At 41.8% G+C, this 19,560-nt stretch overlaps 1 protein-coding gene across 2 annotated transcripts in view; it reads left to right on the plus strand.

The window, feature by feature from the left end:
• Nucleotides 1-19,560, plus strand: part of ARVCF (ARVCF delta catenin family member) — a 531,145-nt gene that overhangs the window by 489,942 nt on the left and 21,643 nt on the right. For both annotated transcript variants that reach the window (XM_075275546.1, XM_075275554.1), the window contains 2 exons: nucleotides 15,972-16,099; nucleotides 19,298-19,448. In XM_075275546.1, the coding sequence (XP_075131647.1) occupies nucleotides 15,972-16,099; nucleotides 19,298-19,448 (279 nt within the window). The remainder of the gene's footprint in view (nucleotides 1-15,971; nucleotides 16,100-19,297; nucleotides 19,449-19,560) is intronic.

A 19,560-nucleotide genomic window follows, 5' to 3' on the forward strand; every position in this document is an offset into this window, starting at 1 on the left:
TTCGGCACCCATAGAAATCAATGGGAGCTGGTTTTTACGCGCTCATTCACACGGAGTTTACGGGCGCGCATTCTGGCACGTATACACGTGTCAGAATGTGAGCGCTCAAAACAGATCCCATTCATTTCAATGGGTCGTTACAGGCGTATAAATTACGGGCATTATACGCCCGTAACGACCCATTGAAATGAATGGGATCTGTTTTGAGTGCTCACATTCTGACGGGTATATGTGCCAGAATGCGTGTCCGTAAACTCAGTGTGAACTGGCCTTAATAACGTTCAGAATGTGCGGAGCGAAACTCCGTGTGCAGGCTAGGGAACCTGTTGTATAGAATACACTGTTCAGTCTGTATTCAGTATAACTTTGTACTAAAATCTCTGCTTTTTCTATGATCAGAAGTCAAGGGGGCTGTTCTGTCAAAAATGTTAGAAAGAACCATAATGAAAGGTCAAAATAATATCTTGGTTTTCAGCATTGTTCTAGGAGGTGTGTAACTTCTCAGAGCCCATGTACAGAGAGGGCTGAGCTGATGGTTGTGGCTCTGGTGTATTACAATAGGGGCTCCCAGATGCCTTGGCCATGTTGCTTCTCCTCATTTTCCTTATCAGGCACAGCTTTCCCCAGGACAGGCTTGCCAGTGATTGGGTGGAGGTGTCCAAAGTCTGGCCTCATGTCTATATGAGGAAGTAAATAAGCTTCACGGACAGGTGACCAGGTACACTATTCTGTACAGAGTCATGTTACATATTGGTCATTGCTTTAATTTATGCACATTATAGAGGAAGGTCTTCACCCTAATGTAGTGTATGCTTCATATACAGTATGGAAGAGGTTGCAGATATTCAGAGTAAAACAGTAATGAGGAAGCCTGTGGTTCAGGCAGCATGAATCTGCCCATAGGTTTCCTTTTAAAATGAATTGCTATAAATAATCTCCTCTTTGGCTAAAAAAAAAAACTTTTTAAAAATGCTAAGAGGTGTATTTTTACTCTGCTGGAAACGTATATATTGCAACTTCTGGCTGTAATATATGATAAGCTCTAGGGTGTGTGCCGTGGTGTCCTTACAGTGCAGAGCGACTCAAGGCATCATTATCACATCAGTGATGGAGTGACAGCTTGGTCTTGCTGCAGCCTCATCCCTGCCATTCTGATGAGATCTGAGAGCTCCCTTTTCTCACACTTCAGTCACAGCATTAAAATACAGAGGACAATCTAATGAACACAGACATTCAATTGGTTCTAGCACAATTGCAGTCCATTTTCAACTAACTATACCCCTCAAAGATGTTTTACAGCACCATATCTTATCTGTACACATGATAACGTATAGTGTGCTAAACAGTGTCCTATTAAATAAAGAGAAACCATCAAACAATCATAAATGTTCCTTCTATTAGCATTTACACTGGCTTCACATCTGTATTATGAATTCTCTTCCATAAAAGAAATTCAATGCTGTCATTGTGTCAGATCCATCACAAGACTGGAAACCACTGCGCCTGACAGACCACATTGACTTATAATGGGATCCATGCAATCTTTGTCACGGTATCCATCATTTAACCGGAAACCATACATTTTTTATGTCTCTCTATTTTTCCTTTTTTTTCCAGCAAATTTGGCTCCTAATGAATGTGACCATAGCCTTACTGTATGTACTGTGAACAAGCAGGGAATTAAAGAAGCATCAAGTGCCCTAAAATGATGAAAAACTAGTCTTCAATCCCCTGCCAATCCAGTGCAATGTGCCACTGGCATGTAACCACAGCAGCCAATCCGTGGCCTCACCAGTCACATGCTGATCCTTCTGGCTTCATGAAGCAATGATGCAAGTGGTAGTGAGCTTAGTTATTTTATAGCAAGGGTATTTTATTCCTTATTAAACACCCATCATCTACTACAAAGTATCTCTATGAAGGCTAAGAGTGAACTTCCGGTCCACCATTGGTTTATAGGAAGTGTTCTATTTCATTACAAAGAATGAAAAATCAGAAATTGGCAGTGGAGGGAAGGGGATAAAGAGTGATTCATGTCAGCATGAAAGAACTGCGTATGGTAATGATCTATGACAGACAAGAAACAAGACCCATGTTGTGGAAACGCAGTATGTTTGGCTGCTGGAGAATCGCAGCAGTTTTACAGTGCTACCAAAGTGAATGAGAGTTCATTAATATCATCCACACACTGCAGAAAAGTTCATGTTAATTTTAGCTACAGAATCGCAACAATTTTCCTTATATATTCAATGGAGGAAATGGAAAATGCAGAGAAAAAAAAGCAGCAAATACTCAATGAAAAAACTATGGATGAAAAGTTTCCCAGTGTTTTTTACTTGTTTGGCTACATGGGTCCTTGGCCTTATATATAGTATGAATATAATACACATTAACACAATTATATAATGGCACAGGTTTACTACTTTGGTTATGGAATATCTAGTTTGTGCTAAATTTTGCTGGGTGTGTCTTAAATGCACCAAAATAAACCAAAACTGTGCTGTAAAACTCAAAGCAAGCCAACTAAAAGGTGGTGTAAATTTAGACTAGACATTCTACAGTTTTGCCAAATTTCTCATCCGGCATCAATCACTAGTAAATATGCCAGATTTGTCAAAGTGTTACACTGTCTAACTATTAGTAAATCTGCCTAATTCTCAAATCTAAATAATCAGCATGCACCCCCTTTCTTTTATTCAGGTTGCAGGAAATATTTGGTCTCTAGAGCCAAAATTATTGCATGAGAATCAAGGATTTATTATTTGTTAATCTGTGTAAATTGTGACTTCAAACACCCCTGTCAGTACAACAAAGCTTAAAGGGAGGATTTGTGTCCAGTTCTTCCTGTCCCAAATATATTTATGGGACAGGAGAAGCCATGGATTAAGACGTCTGAGAGTTATGGAAAGGTCTCTTAGTGTTATTGCTCATTCCTTGCTGAATGGCTTTAACCACAAGAATTTCCTTCTAAAAATAATCTTTAAATCACAGGGAGGTGGTTGCAGGGACAGAGCACGGCCAGGAATCAACTGTTTCAATTCAGTCTGTTTTGCTAGGAATCTGCAGGATGGGCTTTCAAGGAGATTGAAGTCTCTTCATGCCTCAGACCTAGCACCCCTTACATGCTTGCCCAAAGCTCCTTAATGCTTAATGACTTTTTAGAAATTGCTTCTGTTTCCTTTACATCATAAAGGCAGAATTCCATATAAATGACCTCAATTAGAGCGGATTCATCAAGTGAACAGCTGGAAGTTTTTACCAGTTTTTTACCCTTGACAGTCTTTAAAAACTGTAGTCGTTCCTTTCTAGAATGCGTCCTTAATCCTAATGAATTAATATAAATGATCACTTATTGTGCTGTATTAGATCATTGTATTAATTGATTAAAAGCTAAAATGTAAATCTGAAAGGGGTTTTCCAATAAAAGGGGATAAATGTCTGATCACTTGAATCCCCACTGGTAGAGAACTGGGTTCTGATATCCCCCGCTTGAATAGAGTTTCGGTATCGCACGTCCCCCTGCCGCTCCTTCCAAACCCTATGGGGCTAGCCAAGATCGAGCTCTGCTGTTAGGGCTATGGAGTCTGAATGGGGATTCCATGTCTGCAACCATTCTCATGATCACTGGAAGTCCCAAGAATAAGACACTTCTGTTTATAGTAAAATCTCCGTAATTCACAGTGATTTGCTTACTTGTATTATAATGAGAATAACAACCAGTGTAGAAGTATATAATTGTGTCTGAGTATCAAAAAGCTGCCTCGATAAAGTGGGAACTCAGTCTTAGTATGTTCTTACGGTCATGTTAGAAATCTGGTTTTGAATTATTTTTTCCCAACTTCTGTAAAATGTCAATAATCTGGGTGGCCAGTCCATGTAACAAGTAAATGTAACATGTACTCTTATGTCAGACACTGATTTATTGTGTTTCCTGAAGTGTTAAGCATTTAATACAGGGCCTGGTTCTTGTTCAGACTGTTTATATAGTGTCATGTGATGGTAAGAAAGTTTATAAGTTTCACTGGATTTGTCAATTGGATTTCAAGATGCCTGACTATTTTTTGTTCTGTGGAATGTCTGGCAGCAGCTTCCTCTCCTCTTCCTTTTCAGAATATATGCAAGCTTAGATGAGCCAAGTGTGCATGTATATTGGGAAGATTGGGAACAATCATTTGGCTAACAGCTGTCAGATGTGTATAGCCAGCTTTAGTGAGTATGATATACAGCTGGCAGAAAAAAACTTATAATAGCTACATTTTTGGTGTAATAAATTGGGTTGATCTTTGTAACCCATTTCGTCATATTATGGATCCATTTTGCCATAAATTAATTCTGTATGAACGCCCGCAAACAGAATACTAACGCAGATGTGAACGAGGCCTTACCTGCAGCAGTCTGTGTTTGGCTGGCCCTCAGATGTAATGGTATCAGATCATCTCAAGAAACAATTCCGACATTAGATTTATCAGGTGCTAAGCATCACTATATGACATTTCTAAGCCAACAGTAATCCGCTGCATGGCCCTAAGGCCTCGTTCACATCTGCGTTGGTATTCCGTTCGGGGGAGTCTGCATGGGGACTCCCACTGAACATAATACCAAACGCAATTGCAAACACTGTGCAGTAAAGGCACACGGATCTCCATAGACTATAATGGGGTCTGTGTGCTTGTCGCCAGATCTCCGCACAGAACATGTGGACAGGAAAGTAGTTCACAATCTACTTTCCTGTCCACCTGATTCGTGCGGGCAGCACGCGGCAAGCATACAGACCCCATTATAGTCTATGGGGATCCGTGTGCTTTTACTGCACAGTGTTTGCAATTGCGTTTGGTATTACGTTCGGGGGAGTCCCTATGCAGACTCCCCAAACTGATTACCAAACAGAGATGTGAACGAAGGGTAAGGCTCAGCTGATTGAGGCTTCCCAATAAAAAGACTACATGACACATACAATCTGTCTATATATGTTTATTCGTTGTGGAATATTTGTTGAATTAAAGGTCTCAGCCATAACCCTTCACTGCATTCCTTTCTGTGTACTATTCTGAAATATGAATGGGTATACAGTATTATTTTCCTACTACTGTATTACAATATGGCATTCATACTGCAGTGATACCACGTGCCTTACTCCTCACATAGTGTAAGCATGATCTGGCACAGCGGACATTGCTTGCTACTCTTGACTATGTGCTCATTACAATCCTAGAATGCACAGTAGATTACATTATACCATATATAATTTACAGGATATGATGCTCTGCAATAACAGTTACTCATATATTATATATAAACTATCATAATTTCTATATGGGCCCTCTCAGTAGTTAGTTTGCTCCTCTGGGTATGGGACTACTGGTCTGGTGTCACTGTGGATCTGATCAGACAGACATTACATTACTATTGTTACTGTAATTCCCATTGGAAACATTAAACAGTACTTATCATGAGTACAAAGTTCACCTTTCCATAAGTCATTCATAATTCACAGCAATATGGCCTACTCTTCTGAAATGCTCTCACACAGGTTGAATGTTGTATGAGTGGTTGCCTAGGTTGAGATTTCCCCAAAGGGCCTTCCTTCTCTAAACAGGCTTTTACATTTCAGCTATTGCAGTCTCATATGCTTGCTAAGGATTTACTACTATACTTTCTTCTTTTTTTCTTGGTCTGCTGCTTGTGATTTATGTTTACATTAATGTATCATCATATCCTCTCTGTGTATCATGGGGTGAATATTTGCAGCAATGGCCACTTAACTTGGAATCAATGGAAACTTCACGCCTTAGAGTCATTCACTAATTGGTTACCACTGTTCTCGGGAGAGCATGAACATGAGGATCCTTTTTATATTGTTTTGGATATTATATAACATCAACAAGACAATCGTAAGAAAATATAATATTTAGGCCTTATTCACATATCCCGTTTTAATGGACACTTGCTGTCCATGTTTAACATATACACCATAAAGATCTATTGTATTAATGCATTTATTCACACACATGTTGGGTTTTTTTTTCACAGACCACAAATTGTTGAAATGAAACATGTGATTTACCAAAATCACACCAATGCGAGTTTGAGTCAGTGAAAATCACAGACAGCACATGGGACTGACCTAAGGTTTCCTGGGTTGGCCTGTATGTGTGGGTGATTCTAGTATGTGTTGGTTACCAGAATGGCCAGAACTACATAAACCATGCTTTCATTGTTTTTATGAATTAGTACAAGTATATGCAATGCTCAGAATAAATTAGTACACCCAAACAGATTTCTCACATTACCTTTAGAGATGAGCGAACACTAAAATGTTCGAGGTTCGAAATTCGATTCGAACAGCCGCTCACTGTTCGAGTGTTCGAATGGGTTTCGAACCCCATTATAGTCTATGGGGAACATAAACTCGTTAAGGGGGAAACCCAAATTCGTGTCTGGAGGGTCACCAAGTCCACTATGACACCCCAGGAAATGATACCAACACCCTGGAATGACACTGGGACAGCAGGGGAAGCATGTCTGGGGGCATAAAAGTCACTTTATTTCATGGAAATCCCTGTCAGTTTGCGATTTTCGCAAGCTAACTTTTCCCCATAGAAATGCATTGGCCAGTGCTGATTGGCCAGAGTACGGAACTCGACCAATCAGCGCTGGCTCTGCTGGAGGAGGCGGAGTCTAAGATAGCTCCACACCAGTCTCCATTCAGGTCCGACCTTAGACTCCGCCTCCTCCGGCAGAGCCAGCGCTGATTGGCCGAAGGCTGGCCAATGCATTCCTATGCGAATGCAGACTTAGCAGTGCTGAGTCAGTTTTGCTCAACTACACATCTGATGCACACTCGGCACTGCTACATCAGATGTAGCAATCTGATGTAGCAGAGCCGAGGGTGCACTAGAACCCCTGTGCAAACTCAGTTCACGCTAATAGAATGCATTGGCCAGCGCTGATTGGCCAATGCATTCTATTAGCCCGATGAAGTAGAGCTGAATGTGTGTGCTAAGCACACACATTCAGCACTGCTTCATCAAGCCAATACAATGCATTAGCCAGTGCTGATTGGCCAGAGTACGGAATTCGGCCAATCAGCGCTGGCTCTGCTGGAGGAGGCGGAGTCTAAGATCGCTCCACACCAGTCTCCATTCAGGTCCGACCTTAGACTCCGCCTCCTCCGGCAGAGCCAGCGCTGATTGGCCGAAGGCTGGCCAATGCATTCCTATGCGAATGCAGACTTAGCAGTGCTGAGTCAGTTTTGCTCAACTACACATCTGATGCACACTCGGCACTGCTACATCAGATGTAGCAATCTGATGTAGCAGAGCCGAGGGTGCACTAGAACCCCTGTGCAAACTCAGTTCACGCTAATAGAATGCATTGGCCAGCGCTGATTGGCCAATGCATTCTATTAGCCCGATGAAGTAGAGCTGAATGTGTGTGCTAAGCACACACATTCAGCACTGCTTCATCAAGCCAATACAATGCATTAGCCAGTGCTGATTGGCCAGAGTACGGAATTCGGCCAATCAGCGCTGGCCAATGCATTCTATTAGCCCGATGAAGTAGAGCTGAATGTGTGTGCTAAGCACACACATTCAGCACTGCTTCATCAAGCCAATACAATGCATTAGCCAGTGCTGATTGGCCAGAGTACGGAATTCGGCCAATCAGCGCTGGCTCTGCTGGAGGAGGCGGAGTCTAAGGTCGGACCTGAATGGAGACTGGTGTGGAGCGATCTTAGACTCCGCCTCCTCCAGCAGAGCCAGCGCTGATTGGCCGAATTCCGTACTCTGGCCAATCAGCACTGGCTAATGCATTGTATTGGCGTGATGAAGCAGTGCTGAATGTGTGTGCTTAGCACACACATTCAGCTCTACTTCATCGGGCTAATAGAATGCATTGGCCAGCGCTGATTGGCCAGAGTACGGAACTCGACCAATCAGCGCTGGCTCTGCTGGAGGAGGCGGAGTCTAAGATCGCTCCACACCAGTCTCCATTCAGGTCTGACCTTAGACTCCGCCTCCTCCAGCAGAGCCAGCGCTGATTGGCCGAATTCCGTACTCTGGCCAATCAGCACTGGCTAATGCATTGTATTGGCGTGATGAAGCAGTGCTGAATGTGTGTGCTTAGCACACACATTCAGCTCTACTTCATCGGGCTAATAGAATGCATTGGCCAATCAGCGCTGGCCAATGCATTCTATTAGCGTGAACTGAGTTTGCACAGGGGTTCTAGTGCACCCTCGGCTCTGCTACATCAGATTGCTACATCTGATGTAGCAGTGCCGAGTGTGCATCAGATGTGTAGTTGAGCAAAACTGACTCAGCACTGCTAAGTCTCTGCATTCGCATAGGAATGCATTGGCCAGCCTTCCGCCAATCAGCGCTGGCTCTGCCGGAGGAGGCGGAGTCTAAGGTCGGACCTGAATGGAGACTGGTGTGGAGCGATCTTAGACTCCGCCTCCTCCAGCAGAGCCAGCGCTGATTGGTCGAGTTCCGTACTCTGGCCAATCAGCGCTGGCCAATGCATTCTATTAGCCCGATGAAGTAGAGCTGAATGTGTGTGCTTAGCACACACATTCAGCTCTACTTCATCAGGCTAATAGAATACATTGGCCAATCAGCGCTGGCCAATGCATTCTATTAGCTTGATGAAGCAGAGTGTGCACAAGGGTTCAAGCGCACCCTCGGCTCTGATGTAGCAGAGCTGAGGGTGCACAAGGGTTCAAGTGCACCCTCGGCTCTCCTACATCAGAGCCGAGGGTGCGCTTGAACCCTTGTGCAGCCTCGGCTCTGCTACATCAGAGCCGAGGGTGCGCTTGAACCCTTGTGCACACTCTGCTTCATCAAGCTAATAGAATGCATTGGCCAGCACTGATTGGCCAGAGTACGGAATTCGGCCAATCAGCGCTGGCCAATGCATCCCTATGGGAAAAAGTTTATCTCACAAAAATCACAATTACACACCCGATAGAGCCCCAAAAAGTTATTTTTAATAACATTCCCCCCTAAATAAAGGTTATCCCTAGCTATCCCTGCCTGTACAGCTATCCCTGTCTCATAGTCACAAAGTTCACATTCTCATATGACCCGGATTTGAAATCCACTATTCGTCTAAAATGGAGGTCACCTGATTTCGGCAGCCAATGACTTTTTCCAATTTTTTTCAATGCCCCCGGTGTCGTAGTTCCTGTCCCACCTCCCCTGCGCTGTTATTGGTGCAAAAAAGGCGCCAGGGAAGGTGGGAGGGGAATCGAATTTTGGCGCACTTTACCACGTGGTGTTCGATTCGATTCGAACATGGCGAACACCCTGATATCCGATCGAACATGTGTTCGATAGAACACTGTTCGCTCATCTCTAATTACCTTTTATATATTCTTTCAGAATCAACATTATCTATGGGATACTGGATTACAAAATACTCCTACAAATGTGGGCCATTGATCGCAAACGAGATTTAATTTGCTTACATAAATATAGGAGAATGGGGGGAGCGTGTTATAGTCCGAATGTGGAGGGGAGGAGGGGCGGAGGAGTGGGGTTGTAGCATCTCCCCACTCCTGCTGCCACCAGCTTACTGCAGTGGCAGGAACAGGATGATGTGCGGGCCCTAGGCTTGGAGGAGACAGTGTCATGACAGTGTCAATCCATCCCGGCCGCCATGCTATTACAGCAAATGCCAGATCTGTAAAGATGATAGCAGCCGCCCTGGCTAGTCAGGTTTCTTGGAGCAGTGTCTGTTATCTCTGGATGTAAATCCAGAGATAACTGTCTAGTTTACTCTAGGCAGGAGCTCTGTGCCTGATTGATCTGAAAACCAGGCAGAAGAGGATACAGGAGAGCAGCTAAAAACCTGAGATGAGAAACCCCCTTTAATAAAGTTTGCAATCTTCGCCTACTATAAATAAATGTCTTAGTTACACTTCCTCCTGGTCTGCTTTTTTGCAGTTGCATCCTTCAGGCTCATGAAACCTCAATTTGTAAGGAAAGAGATGCCGCTTTTACTTTGGATTCTATTGGTCTTCTGGGTGTGGCTGTAAAACCACAATGGCATGTTGGCAGTTGTAATGTACAACCTGGTCAGGCAGTTAAAATGCAATGCTCCACAGATGTTCCATCAGGCTGGCATTAGCATGATTTAACTACCAGCTCGGGGAGCCAAAGTATTCAGCCCTTGCATATTTAAGCGCAGGATACGCTGCCTTTGAAGTCGGCACTTGAAATCCTTTTGAGGCATGCAGCTGTGTACCTGTATCAATGCCGCCCTCATGTCCTGTTCTTGCTATTTTAATGAGAATATATATTTAACCCATCCTGTTTTCAATGCCATATTATTATTTAGCTTTTAATTAAATTGTATTCGTCCACTTTAAGATGTTGCAGTCTGCGATGAATGATGACCTCTTGGGGTATTTCCTATCACTGGAGCTTACCCTTTGCTGCACTGCACCAAATATGCAGCCGGAGTAGAGAATGCGCTTCATATTTCTGTACAGATCTAAGGGGGATAATATTCTAACCCCACACTGCCCCCAGCTCTGACATTCTTGCATATTTTACATTGTGCCTGCAAAGTTTATTATAGTATACACCATCCAGAGATGTCTGGCTAATCTTATAGATCCAGACAATTCCTGGAATAAACAAGAAGCCAATTCTTACAGAAAGGGTAATGTAATCCCTATATACCGCTAGTATGATCATTTCTAGAACTTTCTATCATTAGAATGAGCTAAATGAAGGTACGCTGAACTATTCCCACAGCTACTGCTTCCCTTTGTATCTGGTGAATTATGTGTAACTAGTGCAGTATATAGTGCTACTTTACTGTTTAGTGATGTGGTAACTATGGGAACTGTATACTGCAGGGCCCCTGCTGACCGATGCTAGCCGCACTCCAGCTATTGTAAGGATGCCCCTGGTTCCTGTTAACAGTGTTAATGATGCCCTTGTGCTTCTATTCACTAAACACAGTCACTATTCTTTACATTACGCCTGTGCCTCCAATACTTGGCACAGGAACTTTCTGCAGCTCATCCTGTATGGAGACATAGATTGTATGATTCACATGTTCATGGTTGATGTTGGCATATGTCTTTTTAGTGTACAATAGCCTGGGTATGGCGACTTTGTTTTATAATTTGTTTTTCCCCCCACATACTAAGAAGAGCTAAGAATGAAATGTCAATGTAGTGATTATAATATCTCAGCTATACAGAGTATATATAACTTTTGTATATATAGATTGTGTACTAAGGTAGACAGTACTCTTGCTTTCTGATTCAAAACGTATGGAGGTATCATTTCCTAAAAGAATAGTTCCTAGATAAGAATATCTATTGTGAGGCGGTGACCGGCAGAGTGCTGGAATCACGGTATATCTCTCCCAGGTTTCTGACATATGTGTGGTCCAGGGCGGATCTGGAGTAGGCCTCAGTCTAGGTGTAGATCCTTAGCTCATTACTGGGCCAGAAAAGGCAGCAGATTCTGCACTCCAATGCAGATCTATGATGTGAAAGGAGCTGTATAGTTCTGTCCTCTAACCCTGAGTCTGGTGAGACTATATTGCTCCTGTTTTGTTCATGTGACTGGAAGTAAGCCACACCTATAGTTAGGTTATTCTTTCTGTTTAGTTAGTTGCGAAGACCAGCAGGTTTTTATTTAGTTTTTGCCCGAAGTTAAGGCTGTATTTTGTTCTGTTTATTTAGTGCATGAAGTCAAGGTTTGTTCACTTTCTGTTTTGTTTTTCTAAATAAACTAGTTTGCTGTATATTTTGTGTCCCTGTCTTGACTGTTTGGGTCTGCATCACTGCTTCTATCGAGCTATATACACTCTTATAAACAGAAGATCCAAGTGCATGAGATTTTAGTTCAAGTACCATGCATTTTATTTGTCAGCTATATGTTCCGATAGTTGAAAAAAAAAAAAGAAAAATCATTGCCAATAACAACTAAAAGCTTATTTAAAGGGGCTCTATCACCAAAATTATGCTGATAGAGCCCCACATATGCGTGGCTATTTAGGCACCGCTAATGTTATATTAAACTACCCCCCCCCCTCATTTTAAAATAAAACCCTAAAAAGGAATGTTAATCTTATCTATCGTGGGTGGGCATTCAGGGTCCGACGTGATCTTCAGCCACGCCTCCTCTTCCAGCGATGTCCTGTCTTCCTCTGGCGCTCGCGAACTGCCATTCATAAAAAATGGCGAGGGTGCATGCGCAGTAGCATGCTGCTACTACTATCTCCCTAATGTGTATAGTCTCCCTGGTCTATAGTCTTTCACTCTGTCAAATCAGTGTCACTGCGCTATGCTGAGGAGGTCCAAAAGACCGAAACAGCGCTGTCCATAGCTGGGAATCTGTTCCTTTTGGAATAGAAATACTAATTTGGCAATAAACTCCGCATCATGTCAGTAGGCTTTTTATCTGAGTCATGCATGATGTTAAGGGGGCTGTCCCTAGAGGGCAGCATACAGAGGAACTGTTTTGCATATTTTTTACCCAGAATCCCTAGTGGAGCAGGAATGACTTGTAAGTCTCCGTACGTCTATGTAGGCAAACACTCTCTCTGATGTGTACGATTGTCCCCTGACCTCAGTATAACCTGTCATTTATCTGTTTATCTCTGTTCTTTCTAGGCTTCTTAGGACTTAAGCAGGGTTCACACTAGCGTCTGTGTCCGACAGCTAGTGTCCGATGCTAATGTCCGTGCAAAATCTTGTGCAGACATTAGCATCAGACACTAGCTGTGTCCGTTACATTTTGCGTTATTTTAAATGGGACAACATGCAGTGTCCTTTACAGTCCATGTCTGTAAAGGACATCTTTGTGAACGGACACTGAAGGACAGACTCGGACAGTAAAGGACACACATGATATCCCATTTAAAATAATGCAAAATGTAACAGACACAGCTAGTGTCCGATGCTAATGTCTGCACAAAATCTTGCTCGGACATTAGCATCGGACACTAGCAATCTGACACCGACGCTAGTGTGGACGCCCCTTAATTGAGTCCAATAGACGTTCCTAATAGTGAATGATGACCTTCTCTCTGTCTGTACATACAGAGATAGCTGTCAGTCACTGTTAGGACTGCTCTCTGGACTCATTTACTCCTTCTAAGCAAAGAAAAAAAGAAATTGATAAATAGCAAGTTATACTGAATCTTTTGCCACAAAACTAGATATCAATATTCTCATACTGCCTGCAGATTGTTGTACGTTATGTTCTACAGTCTACACTCTGACAGTGTTTATAGAATAGATTTACATGGCTGCATATGGTATACATATGTATATATATGAATACATACAGACATGCTATCGAGAAATACTTTATTTGTTTGCCATGCCAGATTGTTGTTTGTGACGGGCAGAGAATAGAAAGCTGTGCTATAAATTATAATCTTAGAATCTGATTTACTCTACAGCTGGAAATTTAACCCTTCTATTTCTTTTTGTTGAGGTTTCCTGTACTGAGGTCTGAGTAAAAACAATATTGTTTTGATGGCTTCATGCCCAAATATGCAGGGCTGGGGAATAGAGCCACGACTATGTCCACAAACAATAGCAATGAGCTGCCTTCAGACAGAGCCGGTGGTAAAACACTAGTCATTTAAAAAAATAAAAATTATATATTGTTTACCACGTTTGCTGCTGAGGTATTGGCTTTTTTCCTGATATGCTAATGAGCTGTTTGGTGCAGTGAGGGTGTACCCTTTGCTCTCATTGCACCATAGTGCTATTGTTTCCAGTGCACAGTCCCTCCATCCCTCTTTGCAATCATTGACATGTACACTAAAGGACCCTGTAAATCATAGCTCTTTTTTACAATGAGAGCAACCACGACGCACTTGTTGCACCAAACATCTCATTAGCATATTTGGGAAAAATGTATTCACATTACCCCGGTGTCTCACTGTGCTTATACTTCATTAGGGCTTGTCCGGTGACTCCCTTTAATAAGAAGCCATTGAGTAAAATCTGGCTGCTGTTGAATGTAAATGACTGTAGTAATACTCACATGTTAAACTTTCCAATGCTATAGTGAACCTGCCGCTATTGGTTCCATTTGCATCACAACAACCATACCTTTCTTTCTGACATCTCTGCTGTCTAGAAAGGGACCCTGGAGCATTTGTACTGTAGTGATAGGGGGTTTAACATCTGTTAGGGTATTTTAACCAACTTCTCTGCCATTTGGGCAGATTTGTTAGAATTGATGGTGACTGGGGAGGCTGAACTTATGCACCAGAGCCCATAGGTCATAGGCTTCTGATAAAATCAACCTCAGTATTTGTGAGATAGAGGAAGTTGTATGGAAGGGTCCCCCAGTCCTCTTCCCAAGTGTGGACAAGGGCTGGCAGAAGTAACTACTGTAGTGCTGCTGAATATGTGGGTGCTATATAAATATTGGAGCCTAAAATAAATCCCTCTGTCTGTAATCCATTTGTACGCTATAGTGGTTGTTCATGATATGTTCAAGCTAAAAGGCTAAATTCAAGAGCTTGTCTACTGCCTTAGATAAATGGCTCCCATTAGTGTCAGGTTATAGTTGCTTTGGCTGTAGCAAACCTTTGTCCTTTGCCTCAAATGAGCTGTGTGGGTTTTCTTTTTCCTTTTTTCTGCAAGCCTCCTCCGTAATAGATTGCGTTGTGGAGAGTTTAGTGTTCATAGTTTAATATTAGCAGTAAGGCTTTGGTATACTTTATGGTGGTTTATGTGATAACAGTGGTAACACTGGCTCTTATGAAGCGGTGGAGTGCTTTAGTTTCCTTGGCTGTGACCTTGAGCAGATTGATAGCAGTTCTTATACTGCCCTCATGTGGCTGCACTGTTACGTGTACTTTTTTTGGCCATCTATAGGACAAAAGTCTTGTGAAAAAAAAATGCAAATAAATACATTGTGTCGGGAAAGATATATACTTACTAGTTATGTCTTCACCGAACTGATTATGGTACCAGTCTGTATTTATTATGTCAACCATAGGTTGTAGGATAATTGGGGAGCCTTGGTCCATCTCTTCAACAGACACTGAACAAAATGGTCACTATGACGTAAACTACGATAACGATTAATTCCGTATTTTACCTCCATTAATGAATGATTATATTTAGGACATTCCGTTTTCACATGCCACACCCTGTAGCAACTCCAATTGCATAGTTAGTGACATAGCCTTTAGCCATGTCAGATAAAATAAAATGGATGCAAAATGAATTGATATGAGCTGGGTGACATTAATTGAGCTGACCTTGTTTTTTTATTGCGAATAATACAAAGAATTACGCTAGGTTCACACTAGGGCTCTGTTTTTCCTGTCTTAAAAAGCGATTACACATAAAAATCTGCAGATCCCATAGACTATAATTGGGCCTGCCCGGTTCAGTATAGAAAAGTTCTCTTTGCAGGACTTTTCTCTCTGCCGATTTTAAGTGGATTCTGCAGAGACTCCAACGCAAGTGTGAATCTAGCCTTACACCTTTTATTCATACTACTTTTATTTAGAGACTAGTATTCGAAACTCTACTTTTGAATACCTCGCTCCATAGGAATGAATGGATGTTTCCGGCGCCGGTGGCCGGAGCTTAACCCCTTGGTGTTTGGCCGCTTCCATTCATTCCTATAGGAGCGAGGTATTCGAAACTAGAGCTTCGAATACTATTCGCTCATGTCTAATTAAGAAGGACTTTTGGAAGTGAGCCAGGATGTGTAATCTGCAATAGGCGATGAGCGTTTGAAGATTTATTTAGGCAAGGCCATTATGAGAAACCATGGGGTTATCAATTCCTTATGATGGACCCTTATCTAGTGACACCTGAGAATGCTCTCATTTAGGGGAGAAGCTCAACAGCACATTTATATCACTGATATTGTTTAATGTATATGTAACAATAACTACATTTTTCTGAATCTTGTGGACAATACTCCATAAAAGAGAACTAATTTTTCTTTTGTTTTTTAAAGGATTTGAACTTTTGTACCAGCCAGAGGTCGTACGTCTCTATTTATCTATACTGACAGAAAGCCAAAACTACAACACCTTGGAGGCAGCAGCTGGAGCACTGCAGAATCTTAGTGCTGGCAACTGGACTGTAAGTGACCACTTAACACATCCCATTTAGGGACCGCCAGTGGTGATCTTCTATGTTTGATCAGCCAGCAGCCTTTGCTGCTTTACGCATGGCTGTCTCTTCTACTAAACCTTTTTGCTTTCTTTTTATAAGTATGAGCAATTTTAGGGATAATTTGTACGTATATATTTTATTGCATTATTTTAGTTACATATGCAACAGCTTTTTAAGCTTGTATTGTTAAGACCGTCATCGGTGCACACATTTTCTTTTTACTAGTTATGTTAGCTGAATAGAATAATGATCTTGGCTTATTCCCCCTAGACAGTTTTTCAGTTTCAGAAAATATGAGGTATTCAGCTCAGTATGCAGCAACCAGCTTATTATGGATGCCGATGATTTGATGCCTTAGAAGAAACCACATATTGAGCATATCATTTTTCCCCACATAGGTTATAACTCCTATAACTAGCAGACTAGTTCCAGAGTCTAATATTTAACTATATTTTCATTTATAAAATGGTCATTTTCAGAACTTTGATTATTGCTATTTTTGCTGTCAAGAACACAGACTATGGCAGAGGCCACGAAAGTCATTCAATCCACTATGTAAGCTCAAATATATTTGAAAACCATGAAGTACCTGGTCATTGGTCTATCCTGCACCACTCAGCCCCATAGTGGAGCTCTTAGGCACCATGACATATGTCATAGTCTGGTTACATATGTACAGGAGTCCTTTTTAAAAGTGCTTGTTATATAGGGATCAGAGTATACAATATCAATCTGTGTGTGTTAACAAGTCAAATTATCAGTAGAACTGTATTACAGATGTGCAGTATTTTGTATATTAAATAAGTATGGAATAAATGAATTTGATCCATGTTAACTGAAGGGACAAAATCTTCAGCAACAAAGTTCAGTAAATGGAAAGGGGGAGGCTAGTTTTCAAGAAACAGTTTGTAGATTCTTAAAGAAATGGTAAACAGCTCTAAGTTTTGCTGGTATCTCTTTTTGGAATATTTACAGTGGATGAAATAAGTATTGAACACATCACCAATTTTCTAAGTAAATATATTTCTAAAAGTGCTATTGACGCTAGGTTCACACTAGCGCCCGGAGTCCGTTCTGAGCAGAAGACGGAAAGCTGTCAGACCGGGCCCAGCCGTGAGCGCCAGTGAGCGTTTTATGCGCTCCGCCGCGAAACCGGTTTTTTAAAATCAGACACAGAGTACTGCATGTCCAACTCTGTGTCCAGTTTAAAAAACCCGGTTTCGCGGTGGAGAGCATAAAACGTTCACCGGCGCTCACGGCCGGACATCGTTCAAACCCATTCAAATGAATGGGTATGAAAGAGTCCTGCAGGTTTCCGTCTCCTGCTCAGTTTTGTGCAGGAAACGGAAACCTGCATGAACGGAGACCGGGCGCAGATGTGAACGATCCCTGACATGACATTCTCACCAGATATTGAAAACAACCCATTCATTCCACAGAGATAAAGAAATCAAACCATACTGTGCATGTCGATAAATTAACTTAAGCGTAATAATGAGTATTGAACACTTAGAGAAAGAGAGGTGCAAAAAGCCATGGAAAGGCTTGACAGCAGCAGAAGTCTATCAATAATCAGAAAGTGATCCTCCCACTTAGTGACATATCAGATGGTTCTGATGGCCTAGAAGAAGGGGTCACACAATATACCTCTCATGATGGGTAAAACCACTGAGCTGTCTCAAGACCTTTGCAACCTTAGGCTGCATTCACACAGAGTAACGCCAGGCGTCATTTGTGTGTAATTTGTGTGTCTTTTACGGCCGTCATAAAACGTTTACATAGAGTTCTATAGGAAAAGACGGCCGTCATTTACGGCCGTCATTGTAATGACGGCCGTAAATGACGGCAGTAAATTACGGACGTCTTTTCCTATAGAACTCTATGTAAACGTTTTATGACGGCCGTAAAAGACACACAAATTACACACAAATGACGCCTGGCGTTACTCTGTGTGAATGCAGCCTTATTGTTGCAAAATATACTTATGGCATTGGTTTCAGAATAATTTCTAAACTACTGAAGGAACTATTGAGCACTGCAGGGGCCATAATTTGGAAGTGGAAGGAACATAATTTCACCCTAAACCGTCCATGTCCATGATTATCAGAACAGTTGTCCAAGAGCCAAGGATTACCTGTGGAGAGATACAGGAAGACCTGGAATCAACAGGTACAATGTATGCACACTCACCACACTCAACAAAAATCATGTTCAAGCCATTTAAAGTTTGCTCAACAACATGTAGACAAGTCTGTGAAATGCTGTGTGAATAGAGTCTGATCAGATGAGAGCAAAATTGAACTCTTTGAATTCCGTAATACCCACCATTTTTGTGGGCCCAAAGGTACTGCATAACACTATACCAACAGTGAAGTTTGGAGTTGGGGACATCATGGTGTGGGGCTGTTTTTCAGCATACGGCACTGGCAAACTTCATGTAATTGAAAGAGGATGAATGGACAAATGTACTGAGACCACCTTGATAAATATCTGCTGTCAACTACCAGGATGATGCAGATGAAACGTTTGTGGACATTACAGCAAGACAATGTCCTAAGCAAACAGGCAAAGAAACTCTCAATTGGTTTCAGAGAGAGAAAATAAATCTGTTAGAATGGCCAAGCCTAACACCTGACCTGAATCCAATAGAAAAGAGCACAGAACATTCAGGATGTGAAGAGTGTCTGTATGGAAGAATGGGCCAAAATCACACCCCAGCAATGCATGTGCCTGGATTCTCCATACAGGATGGATCTTGAAGATGTCATCACCAACAAAGGCTTTTGTATGAATTATTAAATAAATAAATTTAATTTAGCAGGTTCAATACAATTTTATGGATATCTTTGGTCTGATCTCTTTGCCTGTGTGGTTTGTTTCCAACTTCTGGTGAGAATTTCATGTCCACAGCACCTTTAGAAATATATTTACTTTACTGAATTGGTGATGTGTTCAGTACTTGGTTCACCCGCTGTCTATAACCAGCCAACAGTGTGACAGCTTTACAACTGGACTGTCTAGTTTGTTATATACAAATGTCATCTTGTGGATTTCAATTGTATAGTATAAAAAAACAGCAGTAATGAGTACAGTCTTTACATTTATTATTCCAAGTTTTTTCTACAGCTTGTCCTGTCTTAGAAATATTTTATTCTTACCTTTCAGTGGTCTACCTATATCCGGGCTACAGTTCGTAAAGAGAGAGGCCTGCCTGTGCTAGTTGAGTTGCTTCAGTCAGACTCTGACAAAGTTGTAAGGGCTGTTGCTATAGCTCTGAGGAATCTTTCTATGGACCGCCGCAACAAAGACTTGATTGGTATGTGCTCTTCCATATAGCTGTGCATGTTGAATTTGCACAACTGCTTTGCCAGTGGGTCAGATATTTGGCATGGATATGTTTCACATGATGAGTACTAAATTTACTTGTA

Source organism: Leptodactylus fuscus, chromosome 1 (genome assembly GCF_031893055.1).
Source record: "Leptodactylus fuscus isolate aLepFus1 chromosome 1, aLepFus1.hap2, whole genome shotgun sequence".
Classification (NCBI taxonomy): domain Eukaryota; kingdom Metazoa; phylum Chordata; class Amphibia; order Anura; family Leptodactylidae; genus Leptodactylus; species Leptodactylus fuscus.